Consider the following 19,674-nt stretch of genomic DNA (forward strand, 5'->3'; position numbering starts at 1 on the left):
AAAAGCTTACAGGTGAGGACTACTCGCCACCATCCTGGCCTTGAGTCAGTCCTGGCTCAGAGTGAGGCCACTTGTATTACATGGGTTGAGGATAGGGGGTCTAAGGGACAAGCAGCTTGCTGGGCTGAGGTGGGTGTGGTCCTAAGGACCTGGCAGTGACAAGGCCAAATTTTTTGTTCTGCAGAGGGAGATGTTGAGGTTCAGAGGGCACGTGATTCAAAGCAAACAAATGGGAAAGAAATAATAAAAATAGTGCCTGGAGTCATGGCTCCCCATTCCTAATCCTTCCTGAGTTTGCTCCTCCATAACATTAAAGAGACATAGTAGAACAGGGTGAGTTATTCACACGTAATTTGAAAAAAAGTAAAAAAAGGGGAGAAGCAACAGTTTCTCAATGTGATGGGCAGAACACAAAGGGGAAAGACACGGCACCCTCTCCATCCAAGGACCCACGTGCCGAGTACAGGAAGCAGATCATGTGCGTTTACAAAAGCAACATTTATTACCTATTTTTTGGCACAGCAGTCAACAATTCACAAAACTGATCACTTCCAGCAAGTGAGGACCAGTGGACGCTCTCTCCCCAACACCCTCCCCAAAGACGTGGGTCCAGAGTGAGGGCCACTGCCTCGGTCATGGCCAAAGGCAGGGCACTTTCCATCTACTGATTTAGCAGCTGACTTGGGACCTCTGCAGCAGCTCCACTGGGCAAATTAACCATCATTTGTGACTCAAAACAAGTAATACATTTTAAGGCAACACTCAATTCTTTTTTTATTTAGCCCCACTTGTTGCTCATGGATGGTCAACTTGCTGACATCACAAGCCCCATCTCAGTCACCTTCATTCAAACTGAAAAACCAAACATACAGCACCCACCCTGGCTCCAGCATCCGCAGGGACCAAATTCCCAGTGGTGCCTGGGTTTCCAGACACTAGGTGGTCCAGTGGGTGGGAGACTCAGGCCAAGCCCACCTTGCCCCTTCCCTGCACAGCTGGGAGAAGCACCCTGGGCCTCAGGGGGTAGTGCACGTGTCTGAACTCTTTATCACCTGGAAGGCGGGGAACATGGCAGTTGCTCCCCAAGTCAGAGGGCGATGGCTATTATGTCTTACAAACTTTACAAACACAGTCGAAGATACAAGGGGAAAAACTTGATCCTAAACTCCTCTGCCTCGCGGCTTGTGGAGAAAACCCAAGAGGCCGAGCGCAACAGCTCTGACCTGCGAGGTAGGGGGAGCTGTTGCAGCACCAAGGGACAGCCGAGCTCTAGTGACCCAAGGACTCTCCTCTCCCTGTCATAAGCTACAAACTCACACACACACATTGACAAGTGTCTGTCGGAAATGACTTTCCCAGCCTGCTGTCTTCTGGCTTTATTAGTGCCTCTTCATGACCAGTGGAGGTGGAGGGTGCTGCAGCCATCAGGAGCGCCAGAAGGAGGTGGTCAGAAAGCCCTTGGGAACAGGAATCTCCTTGCGCTGCAGACATTTCTGGTCAAGGAAAGACGAACAGAACAAGTTTGTGACGCTGCCATCTGACACTCACCAGCAGGAAGAGACTAGGAGACAACGAGCCTCAGTCCCGTGGAGCAGCGGGGTGGGAAAGCCAGGAGGACGCAAGGCCTGCCTGTGCTCCTGCAGGGAAACACCACGTTCAGGCCTGCCCAGCTGTCTCCCTAGGGGTTCACCTCATCATCCCCGGCCCTGCCTTCCCAACTGAGCTCCTGGCAGTGGATGCTGTGCTGACCTTCCACAGAGCTCTAAATTATCTGTCAAAATTCACCTAAGAACACTTGCCACTGAGAAATCAGGGAAGAGGCTGCTCCGAAGTGCAGTCTGTCCTTAGAAGGAAAAATGGCCACACACACTAGCACCCCAGACTCGCCATGGAATGTGACAAAGAGATCGGGTCCATCACACACATTGCGTTCATCTCTAAGGACAGCTCCTCCACGGGATGGGAGAACAAGGCACAGAGGGTGACAGGGCAGCCCTAATCCCAAGGCTGTGAGGGACAAGGGAAGGAATGCAGGGTTCAGAGGAATGAGCAGGGACTGCAGTATCTGGAGGCCCATGGCTTGTTACACACAGGCAGCATCCAGGCCAAGGACAGGTCCAAGGTCTTCTTACCTCGAGGAACTGCTTGAGGCGAATGAAGGAACCCATCTGGCCCGAGCTGGTGATGGCTTCAATCCTGCAGCAAGAGAAAGCAGAGCAGTGAGCCATATCTGGGATGCACAGCTGCCTGCCGGAGCAGGAGCAGGTGCACCATGGACCTGGAACAGGGGTGGGATCAGTGACTCAATCATGTCTTCTGCCTAAGGATGCTCTCACCCTCCCAATGAGTCCCCATCTTTTTCTAGTAAGAAGAGGAAGGAGGCCCATTACAATGGCCTAGTGGCTAAATCCTCAACTTAAAACTGCTGGGACCCCACATGGGAGCTGCTTTGTGTCCCAGTTGCTCCACTTTCCATCCAGCTTCCTGCTGGTAGCCTAGGAAAGCAGTAGAGAATGGCCCAAATCTTTGGGACTCTGTACCCGTGTGGGAGACCTGCAAGAAGTTCCTGGCTCAGCTTTGGCTGTTGCAGCCACTTGAGAAGTGAACCAGCAGACAGAATATATCTCTGTATATCTGCCTTTCCAGTAATTTTTTAATTTTCACTTGAAAAATTAGAATTAGAGAGTGAGTTATCTTGTTTTCACTGGCTTACTCCCCAAATGGCCACCATGGCCAGAGCTGGGCCAGGCTGAAGCCAGGAGCCAGGAGCTTCTTTGGGATCTCCCACATGGTGCAGGGTCCCAAGGCTCTGGGCCGTCTTCCACTGCTTTCCCAGGCCACAAGCAGGGAGCTGGATAAGAAGCAGAGCAGCCAGGACAGAAACTGGCACACACAGAGGATGCCAGTACCTCAGGCAGGAAATTACAGACAGGAAGGAATAGCCTGCTACACCACCATGCCCACCCAATCTCTTCCTTTCACATCAAGTGGCCCAGAACACGTAGCAGCTCGCTGAAGGCCTTGGATGACTGCCTCACGGTTTTGCTGCCGGCTCAGGGTGCCCGGTACCTGGGGAAGTACTCATCTCGGATGACAAGAATCATCTTCCAGAACTGCAGCTGATACTGCTTCATGAGGGCGTTCCCACACACCTGGTGGGAAAGCAGGCACGGTCAGAGCTGATGGCAGCACACACCCCAAGAGACCTGCGCAGCACTAGCTCGTTGCCTTCCACTGTTGCTGAAAACTTCAGCCACAGGCCTCTCAAGTAGAAACCCAGGAGTACGTGGGAAACCCAGGTTTCTTTCTGAAACGTTGCTCTAAATATTGTGGCCCACCAGATCTGAACAGACTGGTCTTTCATGCTACTAAATGGAAGCTTTTTCCAGCCTCTTAGTAAGCAAAGTGCACCGAGTATCACCTATGTCCTTGGGGCTCTGGGTCACTTTTTCTGCACTGTGGCTTTGGGTTAGGGTATTACACGCCAAATGTACTGCATTTTCCTCTTTTTGGAATATATTGATGATAGAAGTCGAAGACAAAGAGATGGACAGAGACAGAAAGTAGTAGACATTCCCACAAACCTTTCTTATCTAAGAAGTGTCTCCTGTAAACAGAAACCTATACCTCCTCCTCAGTGCTGACCTGTGACAGACAGAGAAACTGACTTTTTATCTACTGGTTCACTCCAAAGACGCCAAAACAACCAGGTCTGAGCCAGGCTGAAACAAGGAAGCAGGAGCTTCTTCCGGGTCTCCCATGTGGTGCTGGGGCCCAAGCACTGGGGCCATCATCCACTGCTTTCCCAACCACATTAGCAGGGAGCTGGATGGGAAGTGGAGCAGCTGGGACATGAACTGGCGCCCATATGGGCTGTTGGCCTTTCAGGTGGTGACTCTACCTGCTACACCACAACGCTAGTTCCCAACTTTCTTTTCTGTGTGATAAAAGAACATTCACACAGAGATGCTAAGTAGAGTGAGTAGAAAAACCAAAAGCTGGGCCTGGCACGGTAACCTAGCAGATAAATGCATGCCTTGAACTCGCTGGGACTCCATATGGGTACCAGTTTATGTCCTGACAGTTCCACTTCCCACCTAGCTCCCTGCCTGTGGCCTGGGAAAACAAGTGGAAGAAAGCAAAGGTCTTGGGACCCTGCACCCACACAGAACTGGAGGAAACTCCTGGGTTTGCATCAGCTCAGCTCCGGCCATTGTGGCCACTTCAGGAATAAAGGAGAAGATGGAAGATCTTCATCTCTGTCTTTCCTTCTCTCTGCAGATCTGACTTTCCAACAGAAATAATCTAAGAAAGAGAGATAGACAGAAAGGAAGGAAAGAAGGCAGGAAGGGAGGGAGGGAGGAAGAAAGGGGGAGGGAAGGAAAGGAAAGGAAAGAGAAAAAGCTGGAAGTGCCTTTTGACTAGGGCAAAAAAAGTATGACATGGGAAACTCCCACTGTATGGCAGTATTTTTATTTGTTTATTTTACTTGAAGCTGGAATCAGAAGTTGAGATAGGAGGGACGCACACCTGGGGATTCTGATATGGGATGCAAGTATCTCACAGGCACCAGACGCTCATTTCCTGGCAAATGTGGCCCAAGTTCTGCTATCCAAGGTGGCAGAGGTGGCCCGGATGGTGACCAACTGAACCACATACCTCCAAGAAGTCAAAGAGAAGAGTGGCTGTCACGTCTGACAGAGGCTCCATGTTCAAGATCTGTGCCAACCAGCGCCAGCCATGATTTAGACCATGAGGGTGAGTCTGGAAGGAGAGACACCTGGTCAGGATCTGATTTTATTCAGAGACCTAAACTCCAAATAAATAAGATTTATTTGCTTGTTTTGAAACTCAGAGTTAAAAAAGAGACATCTAGAGATCCTTCCTCAGCTGGGTCACTCCCCAGATGGCCACAACACTGTGGCTAGTGTATGGACAGGCGAGTCAGGAGCTTCATCAGGGTCTCACACGTGGGTACAGAATGCTAGAACACAGGCTCATCAGCAGGGAGCTGCATCCAAAGTGGAGCACTGGCACCCGTATGGGATGCTGGCCTTGAAGAGGCGACTTAACCTGCTATATCACAATGCTAGAACATCCATGCTGAAAGGTGCTTTTTTTTTTTTAAAGATTTATTTTGGGGGTCCAGCACAGTGGCCTAGCAGCTAAAAAGTCCTTGCCTGAATGTGTCGGGATCCCATACAAGGCCTGGCAGCCCTGCTTCCTGTCCAGCTCCCTGCTTGTGGCCTGGGAAAGCAGTCTCACCTCCTCTCTGTTTATCTGACTTTCACTTGGGGAGTGAATCATTGGACGGAAGATTTTCCTCTCTGCCTTACCTAGAGCGGAATCTTTCATCTGATGATTCACTCTACAAGTGGCAACAACAGCCGGAGCTGTACCAATCCAAAGCCAGGAGCCTCGTTTTGGTTCCCCACACGGCTATAAGGTATCAACGTTTTGGTCCTTCCTTGACTGCTTTCCCAGGCCACAAGCTGGGAGCTGGAAAGGTAGCAAGGCCACCAGGATTAGAACCAGCACCTATACGGGATCTATGAATACAAGGCAAGGACTTTAGCTGCTATGATACCATGCCAGGCCCCTCTATTCTTTATTTAAAAAATATTTATCTTTAGTGAAGGACAGTTAGAAGAGGAGTTCCGTCTGCTGGTTCATTCCCCGAAAAAATGGTCACAATGGCCAGAGCTGAGATGATACAAAGTAAGGACACAGGAGTTTCTCCAAGGTCTCCCACACAGGTGCAGGATTCCAAGGACTTGGGCCATCCTCTACTCTTTTCCCAGGCCATCAACAAAGAGGTCGACTGGAAGTGAAGCAGCGAGGACACATCTGGTGCCCATATGGAGTGGCAATGACACAGGGCTGAGAATTAGCCTGTGGCACCAGCAGCATCCCCCAAATAGAACTTTTTTTTTCTTTTTTTTTTTTTTTAATGATAAAAACAAAATAGGGCCAGTGTGGAAATACAGCAGGTAAACAGTCACTTGTGACACTCATATCCCACAGGGGTGCTAGTTTGAGATCCAGCTGCTCCACTTAGGATCCAGCTCCCTGCTGACAGGGTTGGAGAAGCAACGGAAGATGACCAAGTGCTTAGGACCCTGCACCCACTAGGAGATCGGAAGAAGCTCCTGGCTTTGGCCTGGCCCAGCATTGGCTGTTGGCAGCATTTTGGGGAGTGAGCCAGAGGATGGATGGTTTCTTTGCTTTTGCCTCCCTCCCTGTCTCCGCAACTCTGTCTTTTAAATAAACTGAGCTTTTCTTCAACATGATTTTAAATAATTAAAAAACGAGCTGCCCCATCTGCTCGTTCACTCCGCACTTGTTTGCAACAACTAGGGCTAGGCCAGGCTGTTGTTAGGAATTCAATCCCCACCTCTCATTTGTGTGGCAAAGACCAAAGTACCTGGGCTGTCACCTGATGACCCCCTGAGGGCAAGCTGCTGGAAGCTGGGACTCAAGCCCAGGCACTCTGCTACAGGATGCTGGTGACCCCGAGGCATCTCAGCAGCCATGCCCAACACCTGCCCACAGACGTGGGTCTTAGCTATTCCAGTGCTCTGGTTTCCACCCATTCTTGACAGGATTCCTCTGATATACTTGTCCTGGCTTCAGTTTCAGGGATTCCGCAGGCCAAGAATTATCCAAACTGACATTTCATTCATTCCTTCTCCAGGGTATCTTTAGCATAGCGCCAGAGACACAGCAGATGCACAGGAAGAGGCAGGCATTGAGCTCCTGCTAGGGACGCCCACATCTCCTGGAGGAACGCCTGGGCTCACGTCCCAGCTCTGCATCCAGTTCCCACTTCCTGCTAGTGTGCACCTGGCATCTGCCCAAGCACTTGGATCCCTTCCCTGAACACACAAGACATGCCCAGAGGAGCTTGACGCTACTGGCTTCAGCTGGGCGCAGCCCTGTCACAGTCATTTGGGAAGTGAATCAACGAACTGAGGTCTTCGTTTTTCTGCCTTTCAAACACTATATAAAAAAATTTGGGGAAAAACGAACAAAAAAACCCCAATCTTCTGTAATCCAATCTCTACTTTTTGTCTAAGGGTCTTCACCCTCTTTAGCTTCTCCACCCTACCAATCGCTGTTCCTCAAAAAAGGAGCAGAGCTGGGCCCGGCGTGGTGGCCTAGCAGCAAAAGTCCTTGCCATATGGGCGCCGGTACTAATCCCAGCGATCCTGCTTCCCATCCAGCTCCCTGCTTGTGGCCTGAGAAAGCAGTAGAGGACGGCCCAAAGCCTTAGGACCCTGCACCCATGTGGAAGAACTGGAGGGCGTTCCTGGCTCCTGGCTTTGGATCAGCGCAGCACCGGCCTTTTTGGCCGCTTGGGGAGTGAATCATTGGATGGAAAATCACTGTCTCTCCTCCTCTCTGTATATCTGACTTTGCAATAGAAATAAATAAATCTTAAATAAATAAAAAAGAAAGAAAGGAGCAGAGCTAGGAGGTCTAAGCCCTGCCTGCCCAGGCATGCTGTCACCATCAGATGTGCTCCCCTCTGCCAGTTACACTATGTGGTCTGATGGCTTTCAGTCAAGGAGGTCCAGGATGACAACTTCCTGAGACACACCTTGACCCTACCAAAGACTCGGGATCGGCTCTCCTCTTGTGGACTCCATAGGGGTGAGGCTTTCCAGGAGGGCCAGCCCAAACAGAGGGCATCCACTCCTCCACAAACAACTGAACAGCTACTTCTGGCCTTCCTGTCCCTCTGGAAAGGGCCTTGGGTGGAAACTGGCAGTCTCCCATGGGTGGAAATGCCCACATGGGCTCTGGTACAAACTGTTCCCAGAGACAGCAGCCTTTCCGTCTCACCTGCTGTCGGTTTCCGTATGGCCAGCGTAGCTGGATGATGGCTGCATAGAGACGGATCATGCCAGACATGCGTTTAAGGAAGGTGTCCTGCTGCTCCACCTTGGAATCCTTCACTTGGTAGCCAAGCATCCTGTGTGGGAGCAAACAACTCAGATGGCCTTTCAAGCCTGAAAGCAGCAACAGAATGTCACCGCCCTTGACATTAAGAATGTGCTGTCACGTGGTATTACATCGGGGGAACACTACTGCTGCCAAAGGCATCCGGTCACACAAGCCTGTGAGGAGGTGTCTCAGGTAAACAGGGGGTTCAATCACTACTGCTGGTAAACAGGGAAATGTGCTCAGAGTCTACAGGATTTGCTCGTCACATGAAAGCTACTAAGTGAAAAGGAGGGATAAATTCAAGACCCCAGCTTCTAGATCTGGTGTTCTTACTACTAGACTGTCATTGAAATCCACAGATCCACCATGAGGCTCTGACAGAGGAACTGGGGGAGGAGACACCTGCCAGCTGCATTCCTATCTCCCTCAGCACTGATGGCAGAGCAAGTGAGGAAGGAAGCCGCCTCACCTCTGATAGTCCTCCAAGGCCATCCCCTCCTTGAAGGCCGGATAGAAAGGGACAGAGTACGGGCACTTCTTGTGCAGGTGGGCAAGGATGAGGTCTCCCACCCTGGGGTGGAGCTCCCAGATCCCAGAAGCCACCACGGCGATGGGGAAGGCAGCTTCGTGATGAGAGGCCACTTCTTCCTCGCCTTGTTTCTGCAACACAGAGACAATCCTAGACTGAGAAGAGCCAGCATGCTGTGCACCTGCCTCTTCTCCCCCCACAGAAAGACAGGGTCTCCTCACCACAAATTTCTCGGCCAGTTTATACTGGACAAAGTCCAGCCCCTGCGGGCTAAGTGTCACGGACACGGAGTGCCCACCAGACTGGACAGGCTTCCCAGAGAGCAGACTGTGAATCTTGTCAAAGATCTCCTTCAGCTTCGAGCCTGCACGGGACAGAGAAGCTGCTTAACAGCTGTTCCTTGGACGGGTGGCTTCTTTCCCAACAGCAGAATAACAGAGCTGCTAGGCAGCCACACTCAAGTGCAGAGCCTGCAGACAGCACACAAAGGCAGGGGCTGGCACTGGGCTGGAACCACCTAATCTTCCACCTGTGGTGGGGACCAGAATCTCATGTTGGCGCCGTACGAGTCCCAGCTGCTCCATTTTTCCTTCCAGCTTCCTCCTTTAGGCCAGGGAAGGCAGCAGTGGATGAATCAAGTTCTTGGACACCTGCACCCGCATGAGAGACCTAGAAGCTCCTGGCTGCTGGCTTCAGATCAGCTCAGCTCTTGCTGTTGTAGCCACTTGGAGACAGAATGTGAGGAGAGAAAATCTTCCTCTGTCTCTCCTTCTCTGACTTTCCAATTAAAAAAAATAATAAATCTTTTAAAAAAATAAAATGGTGGAGAGAGAAGACAGAGAGGTCTTCCATCTTTGGCTTACTTCCAAAAGGCCTTCGTGGCGACACTGAGCCAGACCAAAGCCTGGACCAGAAACTCAGTTCAGGTCTCCAAGCCAGGCACAGGGGACTTGCCCACTAGAGCCATTTGCTGCTGCCTCCCACGGTATACACAAGTGGGAAGCAGCAATTGGGAGTGGATCGGGGGCCCCAACCCAGGTGCGATGTGCGATGGGGGCACCTCAAGGCCTGCCCACCATGTGTCATCATCTGCCTGAGGAATCAAGACTTGTTCTGTTTTGTTTTCCTTTTACAGTTATGTGGCTAGTGCTGTGTTAGTAAAATCACTGCCTGGATGCTGGTTCTAGTCCCAGCTGCTCCACTGCTGGCCCAGCTAGCCGCTAATGTGCTTGGGAAAACAGCAAAGAATGGCTCAGGTTCTTGAGGGCCTGCACTCGCGATGGCGACCTGGAAGAGGCTCCTGGTTACTGGCCTTGGACCGGCCCATTCCTGGTTATTGCATTCATCTGGACAGAACATCTCTCTCTGGCTCTCCTCCTCTATCTTTCAAGCAAAGAGAAAAATCTAAGGATTTCATCAGATTTAAAGAAATCCCTCAAAATACTCAACTGCATGAAATAAAAAAAGAAGAAAAAGAAAGAAAATCCTGTTAAATTTCTTAACAAACAGGTAGGTGTTGTCATACACGAGGTTAAGAAAGGAAGGATAGGGCCCAACGTGGTAGCCTAGTGGCTAAGGTCCTTGCCTTGCATGCACTGGGATCCCATATAGGTGCCAGTTCATATCCCAGCTGCTCCACTTCCCTTCCAGCTCCCTGCCTGTGGCCTGGGAAAGCAGCTGAAGATGGCCCAAGGCCTTGGGACCCTGCACCCGCATGGGAGACCCACAAGAAGCTCCTGGCTTCGGATCGGCTCAGTTCCAGTCATTGCGGTAACTTGGGGAGTGAACCAGCAGATGGTAGATTTTCCTCTCTGTCTTTCCTCCTCTCTTTAAATCTTTCTAATAAAATAATTAAATAAATAATCTTAAAAAAGAAGGAAGGGAGGGAGGGAGAAAGGACAGAAGGAAAACAAGCCAGTTATATTTCCCAAGAAGGAAAAAAAACAGGTGGATGTCATGGAACAGCAGGTTACACCTCCTCCAGGGATGCCAGACTCCACTCCAAGACAGAGAAAGATCTTCCCCCTGTTGATGTGCTCTCCAAATGACTTCAGTGGTCAGAAATGAGTCAATTTGGGACCCGGCGTGATGGCACAGTGGTTAAGGTCCTCGCCTTGCACACCCAGGATCCCATATGGGCACCAGTTCTAATCCCGGCAGCCCCGCTTCCCGTCCAGTGCCCTGCCTGTGGCCTGGAAGAGCAGTCGAGGACGGCCCAAAGCTTTGGGACCCTGCACCCGCGTGGGGGACCCAGGGGAGGCTCCTGGCTTCAGATCAACATAGCATCAGCCGTTGCGCTCACTTGGGGAGTGAATCATCGGACGGAAGATCTTCCTCTCTGTATATCTGCCTTTCCAATAAAAATAAAATAAATCTTAAAAAAAAAAAAAAAAAGAAAAAGAAATGGGTCAATCTGAAGCCAGGATCTTCATCTGGGTCTCTTATGTGAGTGCAGGGGCCCAAGGACTTGCACCATCCTCTGTTGCTTTCCCAGCTCATAAGCAGGGAGTTGAACTGGAAGTAGAGCAGCTAGGACTCGAACTAGTGCCCATATGGCATGCTGGCATTACAGGAGGAGGCTTAGTTTGCTATACTATCATGCTGCACCCCCACCACAACTCAGCTTTTAAAATAAAATTTATTTTAATAAGGAAATAAAAATCCACCATATTTTCAGCATCCCAGACCTACCTGCAATGGTGGAGATTTGGCTCACTGGGATGGTGGCCGCTTTCTGGAGGTTCATCTTGATCTTTTTGGCCTGCAGGAAAGAGCAAAGCAGTACGGACACAGCGTGTGGGACAGCAGAACAGCTACCTCGTAGGCTCAGGGATGGTGATGTAACACTATGCTCTTGTGGGATGAGAAGCCGCAGGGCAGACCGGCAGACCCAGCATGACCCTGCCCGTCCCTGCCATACCTGGCTGTCCTTGCTGCTGGTCAGGCCCTCGAAGGCCCTCACACACTGCTCAGAAGCGTCCTGCAGCTGCTGGTACCACTGCATTGTACTGTCTTGCACCTTCACCTGCAGAGCTGCAGAATGGAAAAAGGGATTTAATAACAGCTAATGTTACCAAGTGACAGGGCTGAGGCAGGCATGGGGGCAGTGGGTGGGGCCACATCACATGGAGGAGTGTCTAGGATCAGGTCCAGCCACCAGCTCCAACACAGCTTCCTGCTAACAGGCACCTTGGGAGGCAGCAAATGGTGGCTCAAGTGCATGGGTCGCTGATACTCCCATGAGAGAGCAGTGTTCCTGGCTCCTGGCTGTGGTCAGGCTGTTGTACACATTTGACAAGTGAGCCAACAGACAGAAGATTCTCCCTGTTGCTTTCAGAAAATTAAAGAAATAAACTTGAAGTATTGTCAATAGCATAATAGTTCACATGAGGTAGGCACTGTTTTTTTTAAATGTTTGGTTACTTACTTTCATCTACCTGAAAGGCAGAGTGAAACAAATAGAAACAAGAGAGAGAGTGAGAGAGCATGTGCAGCAAAATATTTGCATTTGCTGGCTTCCACCTCCGGCGCCTGCACAGGGAGGGCTGCCCCAGGCCAAAGCCAAGAGCATGGAGCTCTGGTCTCTCACCTTGACAGCATAGAGCACAAAAGTGTAAGCCATCATCTGCCATCTCTCAGGACACAGCAGCAGGAAGCTGGACCAGGAGAGCTGGGACTCAAACTGACACTCAAAAGGGGACGCAGATGTTTAAGAGGTGACCCAACCCACTGTGCCACAACTTTCATATATATTTTTTTTTTAAAGATTTATTTTTATTATTTTTTCATTGGAAAGGCGGATATACAGAGAGGAGAGACAGAGAGGAAGATCTTCCATCCGATGATTCACTCCCCAAGTGAGCGCAACGGGCCGATACTATGCCGATCCGAAGCCAGGAGCCTCTTCCGGGTCTCCCACGCGGGTGCAGGGTCCCAAAGCTTTGGGCCGTCCTCGACTGCTTTCCCAGGCCACAGGCAGGGAGCTGGAAGGGAAGCGGGGCTGCCGGGATTAGAACCGGCGCCCATATGGGATCCCGGGCGTGCAAGGCGAGGACTTAACCACTTGCGCCACCGCGCCGGGCCCAACTTTCATATATTTTGAGGTTTTGTTCTAGTTTGAGTCATTTTAAAAACAAGGATATAAGCATTAGAATACATTGCACATAAAATGTTCATTTAAAAATTCAAAAACATCTTATGACTAAATCAAAATAAGCAGTAATATGTTCTTCACTGTGACTCCAGAAATGTCTTGCACCCTGAAGACTTAGAGTCACCAAAAAGGGAGAAAACTGTGGCAATTTAAATTGCCACTTAATTATGTAAATGGTAGTAACAACTAATTTAGGAAAAACAGGGGCCTCCAGTTCCTCCTACTAAGTCAGTTTGGATCTTCAAATTATGCATCGTCCTATAAGATGCTAGCGATTCAGTGGGGTCCCACAGCCTTGCTTGCAAGTGTAGCAAGCACCGGTCGTAACGCAGGTATGCGTGGCTCACTGAGGTGGACACATGCTGAAGTCTATAGCTCTACCTTCGCTTTGGATGATTTTTCTGCTTTAACTTTTCATATTCTAGTATCTTCTCTACATCATCTGTGAGTCTGTACTATACAGTACGAGGACTTTATGAGCCCAGTGTGATAGCCTAGTGGCTAAATCCTTGTCTTGCACACACTAGGATCCTTTATGGGCGCTGGTTTGTGTCCTGTCTGCTCCACTTCTCCACTTCCCATCCACCTCCCTAATTGTGACCCAGGAAAGCAGTAGATAGAACCTGCACCCACATGAGAGACCCAAAAGAAGCTCCTGGCTCCTCACTGGCATTGGCGATTGTGGCCACCTGGGAAATGAACTAGCGGATGGAAGCTCTTTCCGTCTCCCTTTGGGATGGAAGCTCTTTCTGTCTCCCTTTCTATGTATAACTGCCTTTCCAACCAAAAAAAAAAAAAAAAAAAAACAACAAACAAAAACAAAAAACCCCAAAAACCCCAGAATGAAGACTATTTAGTCCACAGCGTGGTGGTAGAGCAGCAGGGGTGGTGGGATGGTGAGTCAAGTCACTGCAGGGCCAGCGTGCCCTACGAGCTCAGGGTTGAGTCCTGGCTGCTCCACTCTGATGCAGCGGGCTGCCGATGTGCCTGATGTGGTGAAAACCATCAGAGGCAGCCTGGGTCCTTGGGCCCCTGCCACCCACGTGGAAGGCCTGAAGGAAGTCACCTCTGTCTCTCTCACCCTAACTCTCCCCTTCATACACAAAATCAATCCTAACCAAACCAAACCAAAACTGTGGGAATATGCAGTGAGGTTTCACGTGAACTACAGCTGTGTGGAACACACAGGGAACACCGAACACATATTCAGTACACTCTCACTTCATTTTCTGCTCAGCAGCGAGATGCTGGGCTATAGGACGATGCCCGCACTGAAACCCACCTTCCTGCCGCTTGTCTGCCAGGCCCTGGCTGGGAGCTGAGGCCTCCTGTTGGGCCTCCTGCCCCTGCTGCCTCTGGGCTTCCTGGAGCCTGACCTGGGCCTCCTTCTCCTCCTGCTGCTTCTTATCTTCACAGGCTCTGGCAATCTCCTGCCCCAGGGTCATAAGGAGGTCACGCATTTCCTGCAGGGCTTGCTCGGCTTCAGCCTGGTTCTCTGAGGTTGGGTAGCCGCTCTGCAGAGGGACAGGGACACAGTTTAAGTGCTTAGGCCCAACGTGCCCTAGTGAAGTCCGTTATGCCTTCATAAATAAACCCCTAAAGTGAGAGTGGTGCCAGTGTAGTGCCCACTGCAACATGCCAATGTGGTTTACCTGTCCCCATGAAGGCAATATCAGCCCACATCTCCTAGGCGCTCACCAACAGCCAAGAACCATCTCCCATCACTCCCCAAATGGCCACAATGGGTGGAGCTGAGCAGATCCGAAGCCAGGAGCCAGGAGCTTCTTCAGGCTCTCCCATGAGGGTGCAGAGTCCCAAGGTTTTGGGACATCCTCTATTGCTTTCAAAGGACACAAACAGGAAGCTGGATGGGACGTGGACTAGTCAGGACATGAACCAGTGCTGATATGGGATTCCAGTACTTGCAAGGCGAGGATTTAGTCACAGAGCCATCATGCCAGACCTGGCTGCTGTATTTCTGATCCGGCTTCCTGCTAACTGCCTGAGAGAAACACTGGAAGGTGGTTTGGGCCTTCACTACCCATATGGGAGATCCAGATGAAGCTTCTGGCTCCTGGCTTCCGCCTGGCCCATTGCTGGCCTTTGATTATTCTTTAGAATAAACCAGCCAGCAAAAGAACTTTGTCTTGCTCTTTTATTTTTATTATAATTATTATTTTTTAAATATTTATTTTTTTTAAAGATTTATTTTTATTATTTTTTTATTGGAAAGGCGGATATACAGAGAGGAAGATCTTCCGTCTGATGATTCACTCCCCAAGTGAGCGCAACGGGCCGATACTATGCCGATCCGAAGCCAGGAGCCTCTTCTGGGTCTCCCACGCGGGTGCAGGGTCCCAAAGCTTTGGGCCGTCCTCGACTGCTTTCCCGGGCCAGAGGCAGGGAGCTGGATGGGAAGCAGGGCTGCCAGGATTAGAACCGGCACCCATATGGGATCCCAGGCGTGCTAGGCGAGGACCTTAACCACTGCACCACCGCGTCGGGCCCTATTTATTTTTTTATTGCAAAATCAGATATACAGAGAGGAGGAGAGAAAGAAAGGAAGATCTTCCATCTGATAATTCACTCTCCGAGCGGCCAAAAAGGCCAGTGCTGTGCTGATCTGAAGCTAGGAGCCAGGAACGTCCTCCAGGTCTCCCATGCGGGTGCAGGGTCCCAAGGCTTTGGGCTGTCCTCAACTGCTTTCCCCGGCCCCAAGCAGGGAGCTGGATAGGAAGCGGAGCTGCCAGGATTAGAACCAGCACCCATAAGGGATCATAGCGCTTTCAAAGCGAGGACTTTAGCTGCTAGGCCACCACGCTGGACCTCTCTAACTTTTAAGTAAAATAATTTATACTTAAATTATTAATATATACTATTATATATTCATAGGGGTAATCAGTGGGGGGAAGGGATCTGGGAAGGAGAGGAGGGAAATTTCAGAGCCTATGGAACTGAATCAAAAATTTTAAATAATAAATTAAAAAGCAGGAAAAAAGTAAAATAATTAAGTCTTTAAAAAAGTAGAGTTTGTGACAATGTGCTATAAAAAAGTGATAACGCTTTAATTTGCACTGCATATATTAATAGACGCTTTGAACTTACTTTCATATTTAATTGGCACTTACATAATTTTGCTTTTTAAAGCTGCACGTCCTGTCCTTTGCTAATTTTGTTCTTATCAGTGGGATGGAAGTAGAAAGTGACAGTAATTTATTTATTTTTCTAAATTATAAAAATTCTTAGGGCCAGCGCAGCAGCAGGCTAATCTTCAGCTTACAAGGCTGGCATGCCATGTGGGCGCTGGCTCGTGACCCGGCTGTTCTTCAGATCCATCTCCCTGCTTGTGGCCTGGGAAAGCAGATGACAGCCCAAGTCCCTGGGCTGCAGCACCCATGTGGGAGACCCAGAAGATCCCCCGGCTCCTGCATTCAGCCTGGCTCAGCTCCGGCCATTTTGCGGATTGAATTTACCACCAAATGGAAGATTCTCTCTTTCTCTCTAAAAATCTGCTTTCCAATAAAAATAAGCAATTTTTTAAAATTTTAAGAACTCTGTTTCAAGGATATTAAATTGTGGTCTACTGTGTATGTTGCAAATAATTTCCTCCTGAATCCTCTTTTCAGTGTGGCTCAGAACCAGCTGTTTCTGACATCTGGGGAGTAAGTTAGCGGATGCAGTATCTGTATCTCTCTGCCTTTCAAACTTAAAAATAAAAACAACAACAAGGATATGTTGACAATGGCACCAGACACTGCCAGTAAGCGTGCAAAGCTGTACAACTTTCAGATGTGGACTAAAATAATTCCATTCTTCAAAGGAGCAGGACTGGCATTGTGGTGTAGTGGGAAATCTCGTGCCTGACACAGGCTTGAGTCTGGGGTTCTCCACCTCCAGCCCAGTTCCCTGCTGTTGTGCATGGGAATTCAGTGAATGACAGCTCAAGTGCTTGGGCCCCTGACCCATGTGGGAGACCAGACGAAGCTCCTGCCTCCTGACATTGGCCTGACCCAGCCCTGGCCATGCCCGGGTCACTGTGGTCACATGGGGAATAGACCAGTAAATGGGAGGCTGATCTTTCTCCCAGTCTCCCTCTCTCTGCTTTTTCTTCTCTCTGTAAGTCTGTCTTCCAAATAAATAACCTTTTTAAAAAGTGAACTGCCTTAAAGGTCTTGACAAAGGGGAAAACCCAGAGTCCCTCTAACTCCCCCTCACCTCCGACGAGGCCCGAATGATTCCGGACACAAGGCTGCAGAGCTGGTTGCCACGGGTCCGGAAGGCGGCCAGGTCGACCTTGAGCAGGCCCCTGGGCTGCTCCGAGGCGTCCAGCTGCTGGTTGAGCTGCAGCACCTCCTCCTGCAGCGCGTAGAGACTGCGCAGGCGCACCTGGCCTTCCTCCTTCCACAGCCGCTCCTGCTCCTCCTGCTTCAGGCGCTGCTGCTCGGCCTCGCGCAGCTTCAGGTTGAGGATCTACAGAGGGACACTGCGTTACTCTCCGTGGGCTCCTGGCCTTGCCACGGGCCAGGCCCTCCAAGCAGGCTGTCCACTCAAGCCTGCGGCGTCTCCCAAGATCAAACCTTGGCTCTGTGACGATGTTCAGCTTTTAGTTTCTCCTGGTGCCCCAGGGCTTCTCTGGTGCTAAACGAGAAATGGAGAGAGTAGTCAGGAAGATTTCTGGAAACTTCCACATCTCTCAAATCCTGCTCGGTGTTACACTGGTCATCTGTCCACACTTGTCCATCTGTCCCGACTTGAAGCTTCTCTTACTTTGGTATTTAAGGATTCAAAAGAAGGCCAGCACTTTCTCCTGGGATTCCTGCAGGAACAGTTCTGGCTGCCAGCACCACAGCCACAGGCGCCATGCAGGGTCACTCACCTCTTCTCGATCACTTCCCGTAAGTCCTGGAACTCTTTATGCTGCTTCAGCTCCTTCCGCTCATCAAAGCGCTTCAGTTGCTCACAAGCCATTTCTGAGAGGGCCCGCACCTTCCTCTCCTGCTCCTCCTGCCACTGCCTCAGGCCTTCCTGCAAGGGAACAGCACCTGTGTTCCAGAATCCACCACTGCCCGCTGCCCTCCCACCTGGATCCTTAAGGACATGGAATCAACACACCATCTTTGGAGCTGTTCTGGAAAACTCCTCCAATCTAGTCACTGCCGGTCCAACGTGAGCTGGGAGCAGGCAGACACACCAATGCAGAAACCCAACAGCCACATGTGCACTTTCAAGGTTCCTGCCTGTGTGTCCATTTGGGGGTGCCACAGTGACCCACAGAATCCTCATTCCAACAGGCAAATTCCTAATTTTACTCCTTTCCTCCCACTGCTATCTCTGCCTATTTTTTCTCCCCCTCTTACTAAGAAATACCTCCAGGAACCAGGTATTTCATTTATTATTGCATGAGAAGACGTTCACACACCCATGCAGGTGCAGGGTCCCAAGGCTTTGGGGAGTCCTCAGCTGCTTTCCCAGGCCACTACAGGGATCTGGATGGGAAGTGGGGCCGCCGGGATTAGAACTGGTGCCCACATGGGATCCCGGTTGAGGACTTTAGCCCTAGGCCACTGCACCGGGCCTGGCTGCCCCACTTCTGATCCAGCTCTCTGTTATTGAGTCTGGGAAAGCAGTGGAGGACAGCTCAAGGACTTGGGCAGCTGTATCCATGCAGGAGACCTGGAGGAAGCTCCTGGCTCCTGACTAACCCAGCTTTTGGCTGTTACAGCCATTTGGGAAGTCAACCAGTGGGTGGAAGGTATGTCTCTTATTCTTTATCTCTCCACACCCTCTCTCTCTTTCAAACAAATTAATTAAAATAAATGAATAAATAAGGGAAGGCAAAAGATAAGCCAGAGAGAGTATGAGGAAGCAGAAGGTTAGAGGATGGGCAGCTTGTTTAGGAGCGCAGAGTTGAGCAGACACACATACAAACACACACACACACACCACGCCTCAGGGAAACAGAGAAGCCGGAGGGTGGGAGATGCCAGCTACGGCACGAGGCAGCCTCACGGGGCTAAAAGCAAGAAGATGTGCTGAATATGTCAAACAGAACAGTCAGGAGACAAGCATCTGGGCTGCAATGGCTTGAACACAGATCTGCCAACTCCCTCCACTGATCATCCTGAGCAGGCATTTATCACTGGACAAACAGAATGTGGCAGATTTGTGCCACCTGACTCGAGGCAAGGGTATCGTGAACCCTGGCACGATGGTTCAGGCACAACTGAATGCCCAGAGCGCTGAGATTCAGGTTCTACCTCTACTCCCTTTGCCATTCCCTGCTAACACACACCGAGAGGCAGCAAGTGGTGGCTCCGGTGCCTGGGTCCCTGCTAACATGGACTGAGTTCTGGATTCCGGGATCCAGTTAACACAGAAGCACCAGAATCGGAAACCAGATCTGAGTTCAGCATGCCTGAACGTGATCCCTACATTATACTATCCCCTGAAATGGACCAGGAAGCACAAGGTGTGGGACAGGACAGTTAGAGGACACAGCAGCCACGCTAAGCCCTGAGCGACTCAGGTTAAGTCTGGGCCTCCGTGGGGTTCACTTACCGTCCCTTTCATTCTGTGCACCTCTTCATACATTCGAATGCATCCCTCAACTCTGATCCCCCGGGCTGAATGGAGTGCCATAGACTCCGTGTGCTGGGACTCGTGTCTGTCCTGTGTAGATCAAAGGTGGAAAAGAAATCAGATAAACACGGTAAAGGTAGTGTTGCCTCTGAGACCAAAACCCACACCCCAACTTATAAGCCACCCTCAGCACCACTGCCACTACAACTTGGGAGATTACCAGAGGCCAAACACAGAGCACAGGTCACTTGCCGGTCTAATCGCTTCACTAACTTGATGCTTGTTCACTGGGCTCTTTTGCTTTGCTCTGTTTGCCTGGCCCAGCCCGAGCTGTTGTGGATACATGAGGAGGCAACTAGGTAATAGATTTCTTTCTCACTCTTCCCCCTTCCTCTTTCCTTCACTCCTTTTCAAATAAATGTACATCTTTACAAAAATAAATTAAAATGGAGTTGCCCATGTTGCT

General features: G+C 50.3%; 1 protein-coding gene across 2 annotated transcripts in view; it reads right to left on the reverse strand.

Moving 5' to 3' along the window:
- Positions 1–299: 299 nt before the first annotated feature.
- Positions 300–19,674, reverse strand: part of GLE1 (GLE1 RNA export mediator) — a 29,841-nt gene continuing 10,466 nt past the window's right edge. The window contains exons 3-16 of one of the 2 annotated variants that reach the window (XM_040963052.1): positions 19,188–19,298; positions 17,506–17,654; positions 17,207–17,267; positions 16,845–17,099; positions 13,912–14,143; positions 11,397–11,509; positions 11,168–11,237; positions 8,698–8,840; positions 8,417–8,607; positions 7,846–7,975; positions 4,660–4,764; positions 3,070–3,152; positions 2,133–2,196; positions 300–1,493 (exon numbers count right to left, since the gene is read on the reverse strand). In XM_040963052.1, the coding sequence (XP_040818986.1) occupies positions 1,425–1,493; positions 2,133–2,196; positions 3,070–3,152; positions 4,660–4,764; positions 7,846–7,975; positions 8,417–8,607; positions 8,698–8,840; positions 11,168–11,237; positions 11,397–11,509; positions 13,912–14,143; positions 16,845–17,099; positions 17,207–17,267; positions 17,506–17,654; positions 19,188–19,298 (1,776 nt within the window). In that variant the 3' untranslated portion in view covers positions 300–1,424. The other variant, XM_040963051.1, reaches the window with a different exon arrangement.

The sequence above is a fragment of the Ochotona curzoniae genome, unplaced genomic scaffold (genome assembly GCF_017591425.1).
Source record: "Ochotona curzoniae isolate NIBS_2020 unplaced genomic scaffold, NIBS_Ocur_1.0 scaffold_3208, whole genome shotgun sequence".
Lineage (NCBI taxonomy): Eukaryota > Metazoa > Chordata > Mammalia > Lagomorpha > Ochotonidae > Ochotona > Ochotona curzoniae.